Here is a 22,824-nt window from a genome sequence, read left to right as displayed (position 1 = left end):
CAAAAATCTGCCTCCTCGCGTTATGTATTAGTGAATTTAAATAGCAAATGATTGTACCTACATTTTGGCATGCTTGTGTTCAATGTGAGGGGTTTGCTTGTGCGCCGTATAGTTTCTCATCCACCCTTCTTAGAAAATACCTGATTATACTATTCCTCAAAAGCCTGTTGTGTTTCTAAGGACACCAGTATTCATTGGCAAAATAAATATTTCTATTCCTTCCCACCCGTTTCTGTGTCCATTGTACTGTTTTAGTGCACATTTTAAAAAAATCATTTTCAAGCTTTGAATTGTCTGTGTTTTGTAATCTTGCAAATTAAGACTGCACTTACCTGGAAGTAAGTCTCATTGGACTCGAAAGAGCTTACCTCCGAGTTGACATGTATAGGATTGCATTGTAAATTGGCTCTGCAACATTACTGCATGCAGTAAGATGTGTGTTGCTGTATAGTATTGTGTATGTATTTTGTGAAGTTTCACGCTCTGTTCAGTGCAGCAGTGTAAATGTATGTGTGTGGACTGCTTAAAGGACTGGCTGCTGGCTATATGGCTTGACTTTTGAATCTATTTTGCTGCCTTCTATTTGATACTTAATTGGCAAATGTGTCTGCGACTATGTTCATTTTTCGTTGCTGTTTCATGTCTGCTGCAAAGCACATTCTTTTCAAAAAGGTGGTTTTCTACTGTGTTTGGTGGGACTACAAGGCACTGCCACTGTAGTTTGATCTTCTGCACATAACTCATATAAAGACAACAAAGTCTTGTGACACCTTAAAAGCTAACAAATTTATTATAGGCTTTCATGGACTCAGGTCTGCTTTGTCAAATACACGAGCAGTTATCCTGAACTGCTGGTGTGTGTGGTATCGCTCTCAGTGTGAAAAAGCAAACAATGAGATCAGAAGGAAATTAAATTTAAAATTGTAACTTATGCTAAAATTACTTATGCTATTGACAGTGACCATTCTACAAGGCAGTGTTGGTGATAACACAAACACCTTAGCATTGGTTAACTACGGTAATTAGCAGATGTGGCCTGATAGGAATCCCTGATCATGATTTGAGCCAAAAGTGATACTATTGAACCTTTTGATAAATTAAGTCAATGGCATCACACTGCAGCCTCAGTTTTGAAGTTTCTTTGTTTGGGAGTAGCCACTTGGAGGTCAGTGGCAGAGTATCCTTGGAGACTGAAAGGTTCCTTTATTGGCTTTTGAATACAGTGGTACCTCGGGTTACATATGCTTCAGGTTACAGACTCTGCTAACCCAGAAATAGTGCTTCAGGTTAAGAACTTTGCTTCAGGATGAGAACAGAAATCGTGCTCCAGCTGCGCGTCAGCAGCAGGAGGCCCCATTAGCTAAAGTGGTGCTTCAGGTTAAGAACAGTTTCAGGTTAAGTACGGACCTCCGGAACGAATTAAGTACTTAACCCAAGATACCACTGTATTACCTTATCTGAGGTCAGATTTGTGTCCACTTACTCTTTTGTGCAGAATCTGTAAATGTAACACTTTAGAAACTGGTGTTAATGCAGCGTATACATCAGGATATAAACTTGAGTTTTTGTATCAACCACAGTAAGTGTGTAGAATAATTGTAGCACACCATTTGTTGTAACAGTGAAATACAGTAATATAGGATGCCATAAAACATAGGAAAAGAGGAAACACTATGCTCAACTCAAAATGCTTAGAGTGCAGTCATACGCTCACCTACCTGGGAGTTAGCCCTGTTGAATGCAGTGAGATTTGCTTCCAAGATGGATAGGGTGGATTGTACCATGTGTTTTTCCACTATGATACTATAGATCCTTTCTCCAATGAGTGAATATGCAGTGTTCGCTAACTGTCATCTTTAGACTAGGTGAAGCAGCCCCCAGATAGGGACTTTTGAAACCCCATAACAGAGATGGGAAACATGTGGTCCTTCTCCAGAGTTTGCTGGTCTACAACCATTATTCCTGACTATTGGCTGTGGTGGCTGGGGCTGATGGGGGTTGTAGTTCAGCAGCCTCCTGAGGGCTGCAGGTTCCCCATCCCTGCACTATAACATCTTATCAGTATTTGGTATCTGAAGAAGTGTGTGTGCACACGAAAGCTTATGCCAAGAACAAACTTAGTTGATCTCTAAGGTGCTACTGGACAATTTTATATATATATATATATTGATCTTATCAGTAGAATTGATACCAATTTCATATCCTTTGCTTTCAAAATGCATGCAAAATTGTTTGTGTGCCACATTGCTTTCTGCTTCTGATACCCAATATTCTCCAGAGGGCTGCCTCCCAAAATGTTGCATTATGAGATCTCATCCAATCTATGAATTCCATGGAAGCCTGACTATTACTGGGTTCATCAGGGATTTTTATAGCTGAAAGGGAGTTGCATTGTAAGGCTAGAGGTGTTGCTATAACTTAGTGGTACAGCATGCCCTTGGTATGTATGAAGCTCTCTTTTAATTCCAACAAACTCTAGCTAGGGGATTGTGAGTAGAAGAAAGGGGATGATCTTATATAAGAAGTACAGGGGCAGCCTGGGACATTTTATGGCTTTAGGCACCTCATACAACACCACTGCACCCTGCCATGCTGCCCTGCCCCCTCCTCCTCCACAGGCATGCCCTGCCACCACATCACCCCTGGCACTGCCTCCTCTGTGGGTGCCCCCTTGCCAGGGGCAGTGGTAGGGCCCACCCATGGCACAGGAGAAGGCAGAGCGGCAGCAAGCAGTGCGCCCTTCCGGCCAGATCTGCTGCCTGAGTCCATCACCTCACCTTGCCTCTGGCCCTGCAGAAGTATATCTGCCAGTCAGGTTTGAAATTTGGGTCTAAATGCATTGCCTGCAACAAAATACCTAGTGATCTTCTATTCCCAGGTTAGTTTGAATCTACAGAACAACAAATAATGTGGTGTGGACTTCTAAACAGCAATGTGTTACATGGAATTTAACAATCTGATCTCCTATTTGACTCAAAGGCAAGATCCTTAATATACAATGCTTTAGATAGAACACATATCATCGCTTCCATTGGCTCTGGTATAGTAGTTGAATTAGAGTTTAATCTGAGATCTCTCAAAGCATGGTGACGCCACAAAGTGTTCACTGGTGAGCATTTCACCAGTTTGTTATTCTGCTCTCTTGGGATTCATCAGTATTTTATTTCTGGCCTTACTGAATCAATTTCAGTGACAAGCAAACAGTTGAGACCTAATATGTTCTCAAGCAATGACTCCTGTGATAGCTTGATCAATGTTCACACTACAGAATTCCATGAGTACTGAGTTACCAAATGCTTAATCTGCCATGGGCAGGGCAGAGTAACACAAATATTTAAACCATTCGTTGTAGCAATGTCATCCCTCAGTATAAAGCCACCGTATACTATTAGAGTGTAAAAGGATGTAGAGTACTCAGAAATGGTAGTTAAGGTTGTCAGTGTAGGTATAACTGCCTTTTGAAGTGTAGCTATGCATATACATTTTAATACATATTTTAATATGCAGGATTTTTCTGCAGGATCTCTTATGCAAATTGGACAACTGTTGAACATTAATTCTGTTTGTAGCCTGATGTCTTGTTTGCACTACACCTCCCATTGACTAATAAATGTTTCCCTTTTATTCTCTTTCCCATTGTGCTATTTGAAATAGTATCAGGGCATTGCAGATAAAAATAGGTTTAGCTTTACAGCTTTATTTGAATTATTAGTTCCATTTTGTGTATACCAGAACTGAGGCAAAAATTATAGGCCTTGTACAAGAACACAAGCCAGTCCTTAGAAGACTTCTGTATCTTTAGGAGGCACTCATGTATTTACTTGGGGTGGGGCTGTAGCTCAGTGGGCACAGCTCCTGTTTGCATGCAGGAGACTCTTGGTTTAAACACTGGCAATTCTAGGTAGGTTTAGGAAAGATGTCTGTCTGAAATCCTGGAGAGCCACTGTCAGTCCAAAGACAATACTGACCCAGATTGGTGAATGTTCTGACTTGATATAAGGCAGGCAGGCATGTTCTTTCTACTTGTTCGACAAATGTGTTTGATTGCTGGCTAGAATAATAATACATAACCCTAATGTTTATTCTTATTAGCTTCACTTTTACTCCTAAGGCATGAAAGAATCAGAGCTCAACAGGATGACAAAAGGGGGAGGAAATCCAACATGTTTACATAAACTAATATTTATGAAATATCCCAATGTGTTTCAAGCCTCAGTTCTTCTAGGGGACAAAAACCTTTTAATATATTCTGTAAATACATACACCAGGCATGTATATTAAGTGCAGCAGGCCTTACTTTTTGTACAAAGACAGTTTTGCTCTCTGGTTGTACTCAAAAAGGAGAAGCGGAGGTGGTCTGTTTTTAAACAAAGTGTTTCTTCTTTGGGTTTGGGGGGGTTAGGTTTTTGTTTTGTTTTTTGTACAATATGCATCTCTAGATCATGTAGAGAAGCTTTTAAAATTATTTCCCTGAACAGCTGAGGCTAAAGGTCCTTAGGATATTCTCATAACCATTAGTTTGAAGTATTCTGTATGGCATTCTGATTCTCTATTGTCCCTTCCTCATATGTTAATTCATCAAGTGGTGCTCGGCTCCACTTTATTCTTTCAGGCAAACATCCTTCAATTTGTATTGTTGAATGCTTTGGAAACATCATAGACTGTACATCCCAAACATACTATTGCACACCCTATATTTCTAAGGATTATGAAGCATCTGTCATTGGTAAGCTAGTGTGTGACTCAGAATGCTCAGTTGCCAAAAGTACTAAACAGCTCAAAGTCCAATTTCTGTGAGGGAATGGAAGGTTGTCCATTTGACTGGCATTAAGAGTGAGACAATTGGCCTCCGCTGGCTGATTGTCTTACCTACTCATGTTCTTCCAACATACCACCAACTATGCTATTGAGAGGGACAGCTGAATGAGCGAACAGGCAGAGAGAATACTGGCACAGGTCATGTGCTCTAGTATGTATTATGCATGCCCTACTCATCAACATGATGCATACCAGTACTGCTTCTGTTCAATTGTACCATTTGTTTGAATAGGCAGAGAACAGGTGTCAGGTAGAGTGGTGAGTGAGATCAATGGCAACTGTAGGGGTTTTTTGTTTTGTTTGGAAAGGGGGTATACCTAGTGAGTAACCCTTGTATAAGCTAGACATTCTGACGGGGGTAATGTTCATGTTAAGATAATCAGCTTTTAATAAAGCTGCTGAGCAAACATACTTGTTTCCCATTCCATACAATATTTTATGGGCAATCTATAGTGATTTAAAAGGTTAACCTGTATATGCTGACTCAGGCAATCAGTTTGAATACATAACTAAAACTTGACTATGTGCAATCCACTGAACTGTGTCCATGAAATAGCATTTAAAATATAAAATAGATGAGTGCCTTAAGCTGTCTGTGTTTGCATAGGATGGTTAAGGGGGGAGAGGCCATATTGGTGCAAGGAGAATGTCAGCCACATGGCACTCATGCACAATCTATATTGATTGAGCGATTCAGAGAATTATGGGTTGTGTGCTGACCAAATAGGCTGCTTGAAGGAAGGAGTAGCTCTACACATCATCATGTCTTTCCTTGTGGATTCCTTTCTGCTCTTTTGGCATTTTGCTAAGGCACCAGACTAGAATTGTGTGGGCAAACATACTGTGTGGTTACACCCTAATTGGTTGACTTTCCCTAGGGCAGTAGATTTTAACAGATTTACAATCCATTGTTCTCTTTAATTCTCAGTGTGGCTTGCAGTTCTGAAAAGTGACAATAAGACCAAACACTGAGCAATAAAGAAAAGTTATACTAAAAGCAGCAGTAGGAGCAAAATATAAGTAAGCAGGTTTTAGCAAAGGCCCCATACAGCAAAAATGCTTCTAACCTGGTGCCAAACAATACCAATGTAGGTGCCTGCAGTGGCGGACTTGGGGCTCTCAAATTTCAGTGGTGCCCTCTGCAGCTCTAAATCCCCCCCCCCCAACCCTACTCTTGTGATCTGTTTAACATCATTGTTGCGGTGCCCCCCTGTGGTGCCCAGTCACCTACCCTAAAACCACCTCTGATGCCTGGTAAATAATCACTGGGAAGGGTGTTTCAAGGTCTGGCACCATTACATAAATGGTTTTGCTTTTAGCTGCTTTGTTGTTTAGTTGTGTCTGACTCTTCGTGACCCCATGGACCAGAGCACACCAGGCACTTCTGTCTTCCACTGCCTCCCGCAGCTTGGACAAACTCATGTTTGTAGCTTCGAGAACACTGTCCAACCATCTCATCCTCTGTTGTCTCCTTCTCCTTGTGCCCTCAATTTTTCCCAACATCAAGGTCTTTTCCAGGGAGTCTTCTCTTCTCATGAGGTAGCCAAAGTATTGGAACCTCAGCTTCCAGTGAGCACTCAGGGCTGATTTCCTTAAGAATGGATAGGTTTGATCTTCTTGCAGTCCATGGGACTCTCAAGAGTCTCCTCCAGCGCCATAATTCAAAAGCATCCATTCTTTGGCAATCAGCCTTCTTTATGGTCCAGCTCTCACTTCCATACATCACTACTGGGAAAACCATAGCTTTAACTTTTTCTTGCTTTTCTCCCAAGAAGCAGGCGTCTTTTAATTTTGCGACTGCTGTCACCATCTGCAGTGATCATGGAGCCCAAGAAAGTAAAATCTCTCACTGCCTCCATTTCTTCCCTTCCTATTTGCCAGGAGGTGATGGGACCTGCTGTCACCATCTGCAGTGATCATGGAGCCCAAGAAAGTAAAATCTCTCACTGCCTCCATTTCTTCCCTTCCTATTTGCCAGGAGGTGATGGGACCTGTGACCATTATCTTAGTTTTTTTGATACTGAGCTTCAGGCCATATTTTGCATCCTCTTCTTTCACCCTCATTAAAAGGTTCTTTAATTCCTCCTCACTTTCTGCCATCAAGGTTGTGTCATCAGCATATCTGAGGTTGTTGATATTTCTTCCGGCAATCTTAATTCCGGTTTGGGATTCATCCAGTCCAGCTTTTCGCATGATGAATTCTCCATATAAGTTAAATAAGCAGGGAGACTATATACAGCATTGTCGTACTCCTTTCCCAATTTTGAACCAATCAGTTATTCTATATCCAGTTCTAACTGTAGCTTCTCGTCCCATATAGAGATTTCTCAGGAGACAAATGAGGTGATTAGGCACTCCCATTTCTTTAAGAACTTGCCATAGTTTGCTGTGGTCGACACATTCAAAGGCTTTTGCATAGTTAACGAAGCAGAAGTAGATGTCTTTCTGGAACTCTCTAGCTTTCTCCATAATCCAGCGCATGTTTGCAATTTAGTCTCTGGTTCCTCTGCCTCTTCTAAATCCAGCTTGCACTTCTGGGAGTTCTCGGTCCACATACTGCTTGAGCCTTCCTTGTAGAATTTTAAGCATAACCTTGCTAGCATGTGAAATGAGTGCAATTGTGTGATAGTTGGAGCATTCTTTGGCACTGCCCTTCTTTGGGATTGGGATGTAGACTTATCTTCTCCAATCCTCTGGCCACTGCTGAGTTTTCCAAACTTGCTGGCATATTGAGTGTAGCACCTTAACAGCATCATCTTTTAAAATTTTAAATAGTTCAGCTGGAATACCATCACTTCCACTGGCCTTGTTATTAGCAGTGCTTTCTAAGGCCCATTTGACTTCACTCTCCAGGATGTCTGGCTCAAGGTCGGCAACCACACTACCTGGGGTGTATGAGACATCCATATCTTTCTGGTATACCGGTAATTCCTCTGTGTATTCTTGCCACCTCTTCTTGATATCTTCTGCTTCTGTTAGGTCCTTACCACTTTTGTCCTTTATTATGGTAATCTTTGTACGAAATGTTCCTTTCATATCTCCAATTTTCTTGAACAGATCTCTGGTTTTTCCTATTCTATTGTTTCCCTCTATTTCTTTGCATTGCTCATTTAAGAAGGCCGCAGAGATGGGTGGGGGACATCAATATGAAGGTTTCCAATAGTAGTGGAAGGGCATGTTTATGCAGGAGATGACAGTTCAGACCCCCAGGACCCAGACTGTTAAACGCTTTATAGGTCAAAACCTGCACTACTAATATTCTCCAGTAAGTGAAAAAGAAACAATGCTTGCATGTAAACACCACACTAGTATGTATTTGAGCTCCTCAGCTTAGGATCAGTTTAGTACCTTCTGGAGTTGCTTATGTTGGTTTCTGAGTACATGGTGACAGCAGCAATTACTGTCAAGACATCAACATCTGAAGTTATTGGTGTCCAAACATTCTTTTGTTGTCTCATCTTCCCAAGTATCTTTCAGAATCTTTGATATTTGTTTGTTTCACAGATTTTTGTTCTACCTCTTCAACACAGGGGTTCCCCAGGTGGTTAAAAATCAGAATTGCAATAAAAGATTAAAGATGGTGAATAAAAATGGTTAAGAACAACCCAGGAACAAAAACAGCAGAATATGGTGACAACAAATCAGTGTCATAGGAAGTAGAAAGCCTAAGGAAGTCATAGTGTTATTGACAGTGTATCCATCAAATGAAGAATATCAGTTATGGGAAATTCCATGTTGTATGTCTATGGGTTTTTTTTTACACCCCCCCAGCACTTTTTCAAAAAATAAAATAAAAGCTCATTGCAGATTAATTCTGCATCACACTGTAACACAGCCATTTTAAAACAGACATATGCAGTCCGAGCTGCTCAGTGACATGGGTCGGGGTATACCTAGATTGCAATAACTGCTTCTTTCCCCATTCACATGGGGCATGTGTGAAGAGGAAAAGGATAACCTAATCAAAGATCTGGAATAAATCTGGATTCAAAGTAGCATGTTGAAGATGATCATGAAGAATTACAGTTTGAGTTAAAACTAGGTTGGGGGTTGTATTTTTATTTGTTTTTGCTATGAGTGGATTAGCAATTTAGGAAGAAAAGAGGGGAAATGGGTTGGGGGATGTCCAGTGAACTTATCTATCCCTACAAGGTAGAGCAATAAAGATCCAAGAAGCATGAATGGCTGTATGCATGCATGTGCTTCCACCTCTGCCCACCACACTTTATTTGTACACCTTGAGATCTATCCTTGCACTGTGCTCAGTTGTGGCAAATCTTGGTGCACATCCTAACAATAGTATCTCCTTCAGTAGACCATGAGCAACATTCTGTGCAACACAGCAGAAAGCATGTGATTTTCATTCATGAATAAATTACAGTAACCTGTAACTTAAAGATACCCATTATGGTTGATAAGCAGTAAAAAAAAAAAAGCGCTAATTGCAAGACAGAGAGACAGAGACCGGCGCATTTACCAGTTAACATATCTAGCTTTTTCAAACCCAAATGCAATTTCCTCCCTTCTCTGTTTTGCTGAGATAGTACAGTTGAACTAAATCATATAGTAGTAGTGAGGGAATATTTCACGCTGTGTCTTCATATTTGAAGGCCACAAACGACACCAAAAATCAGTATCATAACTTATGTATAGCTAGAGCTTTGACTTTAATCCCTTTGACTTTTATCTCAAGTGTTGACTCTTGCTACTATAAATAGAATTTAAACTATTGTAAAAGAGTTTCATGCTGTTATAAAATAGGGATTTGATTTGACTTTGTTTAACTACACTAAGGACTTCTTTGTGGCTGGCTTAACACAGACCTTCCATTATTTCCATATTTGTTCTAAGTTAATTCTCTTTTAGACATGTAGAAACGCTGCTGCTTTAGGAGGTTTTGATGGCCTTTCTCTTTGATCCATAATCAAGGCAGCTTTGAAGAGCTGTACTCTATTTTATTATTGTATTTTTTGCCTCAGGGTTTCCTCAGATTTGTTTTGTAAGGCTATCTTTGTACTTGTTTGGCATGGTAGTATGTGTGTTATTTCTTTACAATGCATAGCTGAAGAAAGACAGAAATTCCTGTTTTATAATAATTGAGTTTGGTTTGTGATGCTTTGTAGATATTTAATCTGAAATGTGACATGTAAGTAGCAGGCCCATTGAATTTTGTCATCTGTATATGCGCTCCAGATCTTTACAGGGTAAAACTCACCTTCCAGAAAATAATCAGATCATGTCCTATTTCTTCTGTATGAATTTGTGAGCTGCTGCTGTAGGTACGACTCTTTTTGAAACAGTAGTTCTCAAACATTCTTGTAGTGAACCATTTTCAGTTAAATGGGGTGGGGACACCCTGTGGTATTTTAAGCTAAAGGAAGAGGTACCCTGGTAAGGGGGATAACTAGAGCAAAATAATGATGTCTCATTAGCTGGCTAAGTTCACATTTGTCCCATAGCTGGAGGCTGGCAACCTGAAAGCAAAGATAATGAGTTGGATCCTGTGGACTTTCCATATGATTAAAAGAACATGAATGAGGGATCACAGGAAACACTCTGATCAGCCCCCCCAAAAAAACCCAGGGGTAAGCCCCCATGGACTTCTGATTGGAAAGAGTGGGAAGGAATTTGAATCTGCCCTCCATTATGCCCCAGTTCAGACAGGAATCTTTCCCAGTCCTTTCTGCAGATGCCAGATATTGAACCTTCCTTTTGCATGCAGATCATGTGCTCTATCTACTACAGAGCTTTAGCCCTTCTCTAAAAAACACCTCCACCACACACGAGTTCCAGGGATGGTGCGAAGTATTATATGTAGTTTAATGCGCAAGATTTGTATTCCAATATTCCATCCAAGCAGAAAAGTCAAAGTAGATTACACCCTTAGAAACCATCAACATAAAACATAATGAAACAGTGCAGTAAAACAAAACAAAACAAAACAAAACAAAACAAAAAAACAAACTTTATAATAGAAATGCTGCTTCCTTCTGCTCCTGGTCTTGGATACGTTAAATGTGTGATCAAATTTCCATATCGTTGATTTTTTAAAAATAGGAGCAGGGACCATGATCTGAATTAGGGCTGTGGTACAGGGAAGGGAGAGTTAAGGTGCCCCATGTAATTTCTGCTCTATACTACTATTTGCTTCATAAGGAAATCTACTATTTGGGCCCATAGCAGTTCCAGTGTAAGGCAAATAACAGCTTTTTTGGGGGAAGGGGGGAATTAATTGAGAAAATGTGTACAAAAAGTCATGTGGGTGGAAAAAGTAACACACACTTAGTGTTGTGATCTCAATCTGTGCCCTGGCCCCTCTACAGTTTTGAAATATTAAGCGATGGAAATGCAATTACACACTTAATGTACACACCAGATTAACCCTTTGAGATTTTTTTATTTTTTTAAAAAAATCTCATAGTGCCTTTTAAATTATCAGTCCAATCCTAGAAAAATACTAGTTGTGTGGATGCATTGCATGCTAACTTCTCTTCTACCTTCAGATGCATTTATATTCATCAACACATTTAGAATCTGGCTGTAGGTGGATTTCTTCCCAAAATGTGCAGCCCTTGCCCGTGTTTTATGTGCCATGCCATTCTACGCCAAGAGTGATGCATGTTTTGTTATTTAGGATCCTTAGAATGATACATCTTAATGGCCTTCATTTCTATGACAAAAAACAGATAAAAGGTTGGAAGAAGCATGAAGGGATGAAAGAGCTGAACTGCACAATCACGCAAAGCCAATATACATTGACTTTTTAAAAATGAAGATGCTACTTTTATTCCTGCTTGAGAACTAATTTGAGTAGTTCACAGCTGTGTGTTTGTGGATAATGCATTGGTTGCAAACATAGCTACTTAGAGGGTATGGCTATGCTTTGGGATGCTGTCTCTCATTTCATGTACTGTAGATGCTGATTTATCTTCTATGACATTAATCGTCTCATAGCAAGCGATGGAATAACTTGCAGATGCCCTTCCTCTCCTCATTTATGAAGATAAATGTCATAACATGATGGCTGATCTTTGTTATGACACTAACCATTATAACATTTAACAAACGTAGCAAAAAATATCACTGACAGCTAGTAAGAGCATCTGTGTATGTGCGGAGTGATCTTGCCGCTCGTGCCTCTAGCTCAGAACCCTGACTTGTCATATTTAGTTTCTGGAATACTTTAAAGTAATAGATTTGGTCTGAGTCAGCAAACAAATATAATTGACTGGTGATACAGTGTTACAATTATATTACTTAATGACCAATAGTTCGATGGTGCTGTGGCTCGAGGGTATAGGAATTAGAGAGAAGACACTCTAGGATTCTGAAGAGAGGGGAGAACAGTGGGTCTGTGCTTTTGAGACATCAGAGGTAAGGCTTCCATAGTAAGCAAAATCATGGTGCAGCCTTAGCTCAACACATCTGGTTGGAGATGAAACCCAGATGTTTGTCTCACAAGAGGAGACAAGCAGAAGTGTAACCATACGAAGAATCTGTGGGAAAACAGCAGCTATAGCCCTACATATTATACATGTGGAAGGGTCTCTAAGTTTCTGTTTTGTGCTCAGATCCCTCTCACAAAATACTGGCCATTTGCAGGCGCCTCTGTCTCATTTTGTATGCCCAGAGAATACTTGGACCAGGCAAAAGGAGGAAAGGGAGTCCAGAGTGATTGTGAACCCTGCTCCTTTTATCTCGAGGGTCTGGGAACATCATAGCCTGAGCAGTTGCCAGGTCTGCATCTGGATCACTCCAACAACTGTCTAGCATTCATGTTGTATGTTATGAAGAGAGAAAGCAAAAGTATTCCCTCCTGCTAGTATTCCAAAATAGAACAACATCCTTTTGGCAACTGATGTTTGGCAACTGAGGCAAAGATTTCATTTCTTTGTGAGCAGATCTGCCTATTTTCTTCTCATGGTCCCCAAATATACTGGCTAATGCCTGTGAGAATGAAAAATGAAACATTTTATTATTATTATCATTATCATTATTAATAACAGGAAGAAGCTTTCCTTCTCCTAGTTTCAATTTCTCTCCTCACTCTTTTCATATGTAAATTAGGCTTTTCATATAGACAGCAAACATGCCTTGGATATCAGTATTTTCTGAGGTGTTCAAATTAAGTCTTTCTTCACAGTTCACTAGCAATACTCCTGCTAGAATTGATCAAGACACAGAACATGTCATGTTTTATGAATTAAGTGAGTAACCCCAGTCCAGAATTGCTATTCTAACAAAAGAACTCTAAAGCCCTATTTGGACGTTCATTTTGTACATGTGTAAACAAACGCATAAAGGGGGAGTGGGGGCACACTGCCAAGACCCAGCCCTCCTGGTCCACCTTTCAACCCTTCACAAGGCTCAGCCAAAGGTCTGAAGCAGGGAGCCGCATCCTGCTTGCCCCGGCTCCCCGTGTGATTTAGAATTCTGTACAATCATGGTTCTTCTGTACAGCACAGGGAACTTCCATGGATGGAAGAGGCTTCCTGCTTCAGACCTTCACCCTCAAATCTGTGGAATCCTGAAAAGAGGGTAAAAGTCATACATCTTAATGGGTGGTGCTTAGTAGCACTCCACCACTCTCCTTCATCTGTTTGTTCACAAGTGAGTAAACAGAACACCAAAATAGGGCATTATTTGATATTGCAGGGGTGGAAACTCCCCCAATTGCTGCTTATTATTTTATTTTTTAAATTTGTATACCATCCTTCATCCATAGATCTCTGTAGACTATATTTTTTATTTTAAAAAAGATACAGTAAACTACAGATGTGTTAGCTTAACTTTAGGTGAATTTGTAGAGAGCCAATAATGAATATCATTTCTCCACTGAAAATGCAGAGGAAAATAGACAACAAAAGGACAGTGTCCCCTGCTAACATGTATGCAGAAGAGTAAAGGTGTCATATATACATGTGTACTTTTATAATGATTACAAACCTTAATTAAGCAGCTTTACATTAATGATGACATCTACATTCTGTGATCTAGAGATGTAATATATTCTGCAATTTCTGTCCATGATCAGCTAGCAGCCCCCACCCGCCACTCAGGTGAACATTGCTGTACAGTGGTACCTCGGGCTACAGACACTTCAGGTTACAGATGCTTCAGGTTACAGACTCTGCTAACCCAGAAATAGTACCTCGGGTTAAGAACTTTGCTTCAGGATGAGAACAGAAATCGTGCTCTGGTGGCGCGGCAGCAGCGGGAGGCCCCATTAGCTAAAGTGGTACCTCAGGTTAAGAACAGTTTTAGGTTAAGAACGGACCTGCAGAACGAATTAAGTTCTTAACCCAAGGTACCACTGTACTCCTGATTCCATTGCTGTCCTTAACCTTCAGGAAGTAGTAGCATATGGAAATATTTTTTGTAGGTATCCTCTGATTTAGTAGCCTGTGACCCTTTCTGTCACGTTCAGCACCATCATTAATGCATTTGATGCCTTCTGATTTGATGACTGCAAAGTTCTTAATGTGGGGAGTGCCCTTGAAGACTGTTCAGAAGCTTCAGATAATGTTGAACACAGCTGCCCTAATTTGGCAGGAGCACATTGCACTGTTGCTTCAGAAACTGCACTGACTTCATATGGTATTTGGCCCACACTTCTAAATGCTAGTTTAAATTTCTGAAATCCTAAACAACTTGAACCCAATATACCTTTGAGACTGACCTCTTCCTTGTTTCCCATACTAAAGTGACATCTCAGTGGTAACTTGAATGGCAGCAGTCTGTTCTCAAATCCCCTCCCCACCCTCGCCCTAGATTCCTGTGGTCATACACTGAATGTCTTCTGGAATTAATATAGAATCTTTTCTTCTTCTATGTGAACATTTTTGTGGGGGTGATTGGGGAGTTGGCAGGGTTTTTCTTTTAGTATCTCTTCTGTTTCATGTATGAGATGTTGTGTTTGGCTCTGGATAAGCATGCTGCTAATTGTTTCCTGATATATGACTTTCAGGAGAGAATAGGCTAAACATCCAAGTAATAAAGTCTATTGAGGTTGAATATAAGAGTTTTGGTACAAGAACCAAACTCTTACAGTTCAGCAGCAATGTCATAGCAGTGCATTTGTGGCTGAAATATAAGGTGTCCTGCATTTGTAGTCATTGTTCTCCACTGTGGTTCCTCTAGTTCCTCAAGAAAGGTCTGAAACCTAATGAATCTTTTGGTAGGGACATCCTTGAAGTTTCAGGAATTACTTAATGTAGTACACTGTACTGTAGACGGCAGCAGAGGAAGAAGCTCGGGCGCCTGGGCGGCGCACCCAGGGGCAGGGTGAGCCGCACTACGGGGCCTCTGGAGTCTGCTTGCCTCCTCGCACTCAGCTGCCCTACAGCTGGGGGGGGGGGGGAGGCAGCGGGTGGACCGTTTGGGCAGCGTGGAGCCTGCGTACACCCAAGCCACCGTGTCTCTCCCAGCAGAGACGCATGGCTCGGGTGTGCTGCAGGCCCTGCGGTGACTGCTGCCCGGCATTTTGTCACCCCCCTCAGTGGTGACACCTGGGGCGTACCGCACCCACCGCTCCCCCTTTCTTCCACCCCTGACTAAAGAACATATAGGGCACAGATATGAACACTGAAAACTGCCATCTCCTGTCCTTTGGGGGGAAATTATATTTACTGCTTGCCCTTTAACGCTAGTGACAAGATTTGAAGTTGTGAGGGTACTAATTTGTCTTGCTTTTTGAAACTTTTTATTTATTTATAAAAGTTATATTTCAGCCTTCAGTGGCTATTCAGCATTGCCAGGATTTCATTTATATCCTCAATCTGACTGGGAAGCCTGGCAATTTTTTAAAAGTGGGGGGTGCATATTTTTTCACTCCGTTTTACTAAATGTAGGGCAACATTTTCTTTATCTCACCAGTTTTTGTAGTCTAATGTGTTGCATCTTAGCTTGTCATTCCTCATTTTAGATTCAATAAAATTGAAGGGAAAGGGTGCTGGAAAGGGGGAGGAAGGAAGTGTTGTCACTTTTAGTAGATTATTTATCAGACATCTGACCAATATTGTCCTGGTCTATCATGTCCACTTCAACACCGTTTGAAATGTCGCTGAAATGTCTTAAGCTTTTATTTTCTTTCATAAGCATCTTATTAAGCTACATAGATGTTTCAGTTCTCTTTAAAAAGCTGTCTCACTTAATGAATTATATGAGTTGGCTCAGATTATACACAACACTGAGCAAACCATGGTTTTTTTGTGAACATGTGAGTATGCAGTTTCCCAGGAAGATTCCCAGAAGGGTTCCCAGTGGTTTACCTGCTTCCTCACTATATGAGACTAAGCCATGGTTTGTCTGAGTATGTCATCTTCTTCTGATAAAACAATGAGCTGCAAACCAAATAAAAATTTGGTTATAACTTATGGTTTGTCTGGGCTTAGTCTGGAATAGCTTGGTAGCAAGAGGACTGGGAGAAGAGGGCAGTGTATGATCTCCTCTCCAAGAATCTGCACACTCCTATATTTGAGCTAAGATTTGGCTTAGCATTACGTACAAACTGGGTAACGTTTGTTCTTTCCAAAGAAACTACATGACTCCAGGTTGTATTTTAAAATGTTCAGAATCAATAAATGGCTCTTGCTGTGGGAAAGCAATGCTTCCCCCTTTCTCTCTCTTTTTCTTTGGCATGGGTGTATGTGGAAACTTTTCTTTTAAGGATTGGATGAATAAAATTCACAATTCAGCAAGATATTTGAAACTCCTGCCCACACTAGTGTATGCAATAACAAGTAATTGACGCAGCAAGCTATTAATTTGCTCTTTCATATTCAGCTCTTGTGCATCCTGGGATACTATTGAGTCCTGCCCTGTTTGTTTCCTACTGTAGTGGCTGTAATGCTGCCTTGTTTGATCAAAATCTGTGTGCTGTGTGTGTTGCTTTGTCAGCTTGATTTTTTGTTTTGTGCTGTGTCTTTTGTAATGATGCTATTCCATGTCCATCCCTGTGTCTACCCACTGTTTCCTGCACCAGTTCAGTGCAGCTTCTACCCTACTTCTCCCTTTTTCATGGTCAAAGTGGACATGAGATTGCCTTTCCCTTTCCATCCAAATGTGCTGTAACACCTCACATTACAACTTCCTCTAGAGAATAGGCTGTGATGTCATAGAGAAGGGGACAGGGCTACCCAAATTCTCTCAATTTCAGGGAGGAGCTGCCCAGGTGTGCTGAGGGCCCATACGCGGGAAGAGAAACAGGGAGTCCTCCACAGTGAGTAACCCCACCTTCGAGTGTACCCAATATCCTTCATAGCCTTGTCCAGTACAGTATAGTTCCCTCCCCTTCATGACCATTTTGAAGTCTATTCAGTTTAAACTCTGGAATATTTCCAGTTCAGCTTGAGTTTCTTTCTTCTTGCCTTATCCTCCATTTCATCTTCCTTCTTCTTGTTTTTTTTTTTTTAATAAAGCTTTTATCTTTTAAAATTTTACTGAGGTCTTAAATCCACTTTATATGCTTACTGCCCGATCTGCAACTAACCTTTTTTGTGTTTTGTTTTGTTTCATTTTATCTGAAATTTGTTTCTTTGGAAGTATGGTTTGGCTCCCAAAGCTTCTGTGTGGTTTTTAATCTCTGGATTTCACTCCTCTTATGGGTAAGGATCCAAACTGTGATGGGATACTATGATGGGCAGTGGACTGGTATGTGGTCTTGTGAGTTGAAAAGGGGAGAACAGGAAATTTTGAAAAATAAAAGAGTAGCTTTATATATCTGAATGGAATGAGACTGCTTTTTTGGGGGGGGGGACTTTTACTGCAGCCAATATTAAGGGTGAAGTATTGTTTTCATCTGCAATTTCTTTGGTCTCTGATCTTCAAGTTTTGGAGCACAGCTGTTGCTGGAGAATTGCATTTGCAGCCTTAGCAATTCATTGTATTGTAACATGACACACTTGCAAAAGCTCAGCATGATTGGCATGCATCTTTGTAAAATTTTTATACTAGGGCAGCAGTGGAGGACCTGTGCATTCCAACTCCCATCAGCAATAGTCACCATGACTAATGATCAGGAATGATGGGAGGAACACAGATTCTGTATCTCCTGCCATGCAGGGACAACAGACATGACATCTGGAATATGGTGATTGTGGTGGAGCAGCAGCACTTCCTTGAGTAATTGGGAAGTCATAGTACTTGTTTAAAGAAATCCCTGACCTCTTCTCCAGTTATTAATGTTCAGTAATTTTTGGTATGACACCATTTATTCCTGGTGGGCAGCTGTTCTAATGATTGTCATGACATTCCCGGGAGAGCAGCTTAGGAGTGATTGGGTATGGATGATGAGCTAATTGCCTATTTCTCATTGTAGAAAGGCAAGTTATAATAGTGCTAAGTTGGTAATATCCTTAGATACAGTCTATGTGCTGTCACCATTTCCTGTACTTGGTTGATTGAATTCCTAGAAGTATGACTAAGAAGAAAAATATGGAGGAGGATACCAACTAGAAGGATAGTAAAAGAGGCAGAAGCCTTCATACCAGCTAGACGAAATGGAAGAATATTAATTGGGACTTCATAAAAGGCAAAGGAGTGGAAAACTTAGCTGAACTGGAAAGTATATTTCAGCAACCAATTATGATGGTTTCTGATGCTTCATTTTCCACCCATGTTAAGAATTTTTCATTCTTTAACATTCTGAAACGTATCATGTTCTTCTAAGAGCTCTGCAAATGGAAAGATTCCCTGAAAGTGCACTATTAGTGACAATAAACAGTCCAAACAGTAGCAAGATTTACCTCCCTTCTCTCCCCACCTTACAGGAAATTGTTTCTTGTATTTGTAATAATAAATAATAGGACTTGTTCTTCTAGTTTTCTGCCATGTAAGAGTCTTCCTGTGCATTTTGTGAGGTTTTCACCCATGATTATCAGTTTAAACCTGTTGTTAGCTAAGGTGCTTGTTCGGCAGTTGATGAAAGACCCCGGTCTTGACATGACAACTTCCCACTTTTTACACAGCATTATGCAAAGTGCATGATCAATGACACAATCATTTAAATGTATGCAATAATGATTTTTACCTTCTTACACATATATTTCTTTTTAGGCACTGGAAAAACATCCCAACTCACCAATGACTGCAAAGCAGATATTGGAAGTTATTCAGAAAGAAGGGCTGAAAGAAACAAGGTCAGTATTTATATGATATTTGCCTTTACAATATTTGCCTTTACAAAAACAAAATTTAAGGAAAATATCTAAATTGAGGTTGGTATGTTGTTCATAATGCAGGAAATAGCATTCTGTGTGTGAGCCTATGATTACAGAGGAAACCTAAATATATAATAAATAGATATTAGCAGGGGAAATCAGAAAGGACAATATGGCTGCAATCTTATACATTGGGATGGAGAAGCATTTATTTTGTCACTGTACCAGATTCCAATATAGTCAACACTTAGGCCATTTTTAACATTCTGCCACTTTTGTACATTTAAACTAATTTTAAAACAGAATTTCTAGCCACCATAGCACATCAGTGACACAAACACTCTCCCAGACCACCATGCTCAGATTGCTTTGCTCTGAGAAAAGACCCCTGTTGCTCAGAGCAAGACTGAGAGGAATGTAGGAAGTGGACTAATAATGGCACATCTAGGTCAGCATTGTCTACACTGACTGAGAGAAGCTCTCCAGGGTTTCAGACAGGAGTCTCCCTTAGCCTTATGTGGAAATGCTAGAAACTTCTGCTTACAAGCAACTACTCTACCAATGAGCTCTGGCCCTTCTACAGGATAGAGGTGGAAAGCCCTGCAAGAGTTTTGTGTGGCTGCAGCAGCTTCAGCAGTAGCCAGTGAGTGAGATTAGTGAGCAGGAGCCCATATAGTGCTAATCCTTTACATTCACTGCCTGATACATTTGCCTCAGTTTCTCTCATGGAGCTACTGGCCATACTTGTGCATAGCCAGCAAAGCCAACTTCATATAAAAACTATGTAAGTGTTGGTCCTGTCCTTTCCTTGGCACAGGGCATGCTGAAGCAAGACAGGTCATTAGCTGCAGCACCAAGGACAGCTCCGAGTGAACAACTTGCTCCAAAGAAGTCAAGAGTAAACTGAAGAGCTTTTATGCTCACAGGGCCAGATTGCTTGGAGCCTAGAACTCCTCCTTTCTGGCAAGGTTTTTTTTTTTGATGTGTGCTGTCTGCGTTGATGTGGTGAATTGAGAATGTGAGCTTCAGATGTGGAGGCAGTCAGTTTCTCATGGAGTGCAGGCTCAGAGGTTACAGACTCCAGAGGGCCTGCCTCTTGTGGTCTCAGACTCCAGAGCCTTTGCACTGCTGGCCTTAGGCTGTGACTCAGCCTTTGGCATGATATGGGGGCCTGGATTATCCTTTGGTGCTGCTGGACTAATGTATCAGGTTGGCCCCTCTGAGTCGAGACCCAGGCTGCTGCTCCAGGTGCCAGCAAACCCAACCATTTCCCCATCATTTGAGTGTAGGCTGCTACTTTGAACAGGGGTTCCAACAGCTTTATAGGCGTATGGAAGAATATGGGATTCCTTCCAGATCCTGGTAAAGAAAGGACAGGAGGGTCTCCTGTCCATCTGTTGCTTGCAACCTGTATTTCAGACACAGCAGTTTGCAAAAGTCTTACTAGAGGCTTTGTACTACCTACAAGCCACAGTGGGTGATCCCTCAAGTGTATAGCAATTCATGTCTTCCAGAAATCATTATAGCTTTTAGCTGAAGCCAGCAGAGTTCAGTTTGTGTGTATGTGTTGCCCCATTCATGGGCCAGAGAAGTACATATGAAGCTGTCTTCTACTGAATCATTGGTCCATCCAACTCAGTAGGCTCTGCTCTGATAGGCTGCAGCCTTCTACAGCTCAGATCTGGATCTTTCTCAGTCCTGTCTGGAGATGCCATTGGGTAAATAGTGATGGCCTACATGAAAAACCTATTCTGTACCGCTTCTGGGCAGTTCTTCTCAAGGCTTGAATTCCCTCCCTCATTAACTAGAAGAAATTAACAGAGAGGGGTAGAGAGAGAAAACGTGTTGCGTTTACTTGGCATATAGCACCACTTTCTAAGAAAGAATGCAGATCATTTGCAGTTCTCCTTGTGTACAGTATAGGTGTATGTAATAAAATACAATAGGTGAGTTCCTAGAAGGCAACTAAACACTAAGAAGTCACTGTTGTTATATATAGAAGTAAAGATAAAATTGTGCCAAGAGTCTTAAAATAGAGTCAGTATAGACAGATGCTTGGTGCAAGTGCCAAATAATTTGGGGAAGAAAAGTTGAGCAAAAAAATAATAACTAAAATGTAGCTACTGAGTTATAAATAAGTAGACAAGAAAATCAAATGTTGTGGTACAATCATTTCAATTGTTTTGAACTCTTCTCCGCTGCTGTTTCTTTCTTTCTTATGTCTTTTGAAATAATTGAACTCTGACTTCTGATACTGTTGTTATTATTATTCATAATAAAAAACAGCCCCCTTGATGATTATACAGTCTTCATCATATTTATTCCCACAGATTATTGTATTATTGTACCATTGGAGAGACTGGGTAGTGGGAAAATGACAAAAACAAAACAAAACCCAAAGTAATTGGAATTAGAAATAAAGGAAACCTTCTTTAACTTTTTTCCCCAAAGAAAAAGACTCTAGAAAAAAAACACTGCAGCTAGCTTAAATGGCCCATTCTGTGCTGTAAAAAATGAAAGATAAAAATCAATGCAGTGGAAACGCATAAACTGCCAGTGACAAGTGTAAAAGGAAAAACTGTTTACTCTTGCATGAATTGCATTATAGTGCACTATTGTGTTGTAAACTTGTATACAAATGTATCTGTAAAGTTCAGCACTTACTTTAAGAAATGGTGTTGCTAGATAACTCTGAAGGCAAGATAGAATGGAGAGATTTATGTTTGAACTGAAGAAGCAATGAGGTTGTTGCTATACTAGAGTGCTTTAGCACTGCTGAGGCAGTGCTTTTCTACAATGAGCTGGTTAAAATGGAGGTTTCACAGCACTTTAAATAGTGCTATATTATTCAAAAATCCCCTTGCCTATGGCCACTATCCTTCTATGATGTTTATTCATAAGTGTCCTGTTAAACAAAGACCCCTTCCAACATTAATTAGAAGTAACTGCTTGCATGTTCTGACAACTTAATTGTTTCATGTTGGATGTGGCAGTGGAATTATGAAAACATAACTTCTTAGTTGCTTCCTGTTTTCAGTTTCCATTCCTGTGGTTGGGGGAGGCTGTAATCACCTAGTTACTTTTTATTAGTTTTCATTTCTATAAAATAAAAGAACAGTATTTTGCAATATAATAATTAAATGGAAAAATATTTAATAATATATATAAGTAATTAAAGTTTGTCCCCTTGCCCTAATACAGATACTGATAATAAGGGACAATCAAGAGAGCTGTTTCAATAGGTAATTAACAGGCAATTCAGCAGTAATCTTACTCTGCACCTAACAAGAAACAATAAAGCCAGCAGAACCTACAAAGAGGAAACATTTAATTAAAGGTACAAAAGCCTTGAAAGATTTGTTCAATAGCCCTTTGTCTGTCTACAAAGGATAGGCTGGTGCTACAATTGCATTTTAAAAAATGGGAGGCCAATGCAGGAAACAGTGGTGCACAATTAATTTGTCCATATCTCTGTCTGGATTCTATATAAAAAGTGAGTGAATAAAGGATGACTATTGTATTATTTTATTTAAGGCATTTGTATGCTGCTTAATCAGTAGCATTCCTAAGTAGCGTGTATAAAAATTAATCATGCAGAGAATAAAAATTAAAAATTAATCATAAAGCCAAGCATAAATTCAAACTACATTAAAATGCCTGCTGGAATACACCTGAAGTTGACCAAAGAGGTTTCCTGTCTAATTTCATTTGAGAGAGAGTTCCACAGGCTTGGCCCCACAACACTGAAAACACGGCTTCTAGTTGTTTTGAGTTGTACATCTGACCGTTGGCGGACTACCAACAGAGACTCTCCCAAAGATCTCATTGATTGGGCAGGGATATAAGG

The 22,824-nt window shown here is 40.4% G+C and overlaps 1 protein-coding gene across 3 annotated transcripts in view; it reads left to right on the top strand.

The window, feature by feature from the left end:
• The window catches only part of ASXL3 (ASXL transcriptional regulator 3), a 100,725-nt gene that overhangs the window by 1,509 nt on the left and 76,392 nt on the right, over positions 1 to 22,824 (top strand). For 2 of the 3 annotated variants that reach the window (XM_028737062.2, XM_077933067.1), the window contains one exon: positions 18,874 to 18,956. In XM_028737062.2, the coding sequence (XP_028592895.2) occupies positions 18,874 to 18,956 (83 nt within the window). Of the gene's footprint in view, positions 1 to 16,847; positions 17,039 to 18,873; positions 18,957 to 22,824 lie in introns of those variants that run through there. The other variant, XM_077933066.1, reaches the window with a different exon arrangement.

This window comes from Podarcis muralis, chromosome 8 (assembly GCF_964188315.1).
Source record: "Podarcis muralis chromosome 8, rPodMur119.hap1.1, whole genome shotgun sequence".
Classification (NCBI taxonomy): domain Eukaryota; kingdom Metazoa; phylum Chordata; class Lepidosauria; order Squamata; family Lacertidae; genus Podarcis; species Podarcis muralis.
This window is presented reverse-complemented; position numbering and strand designations above follow the sequence as displayed.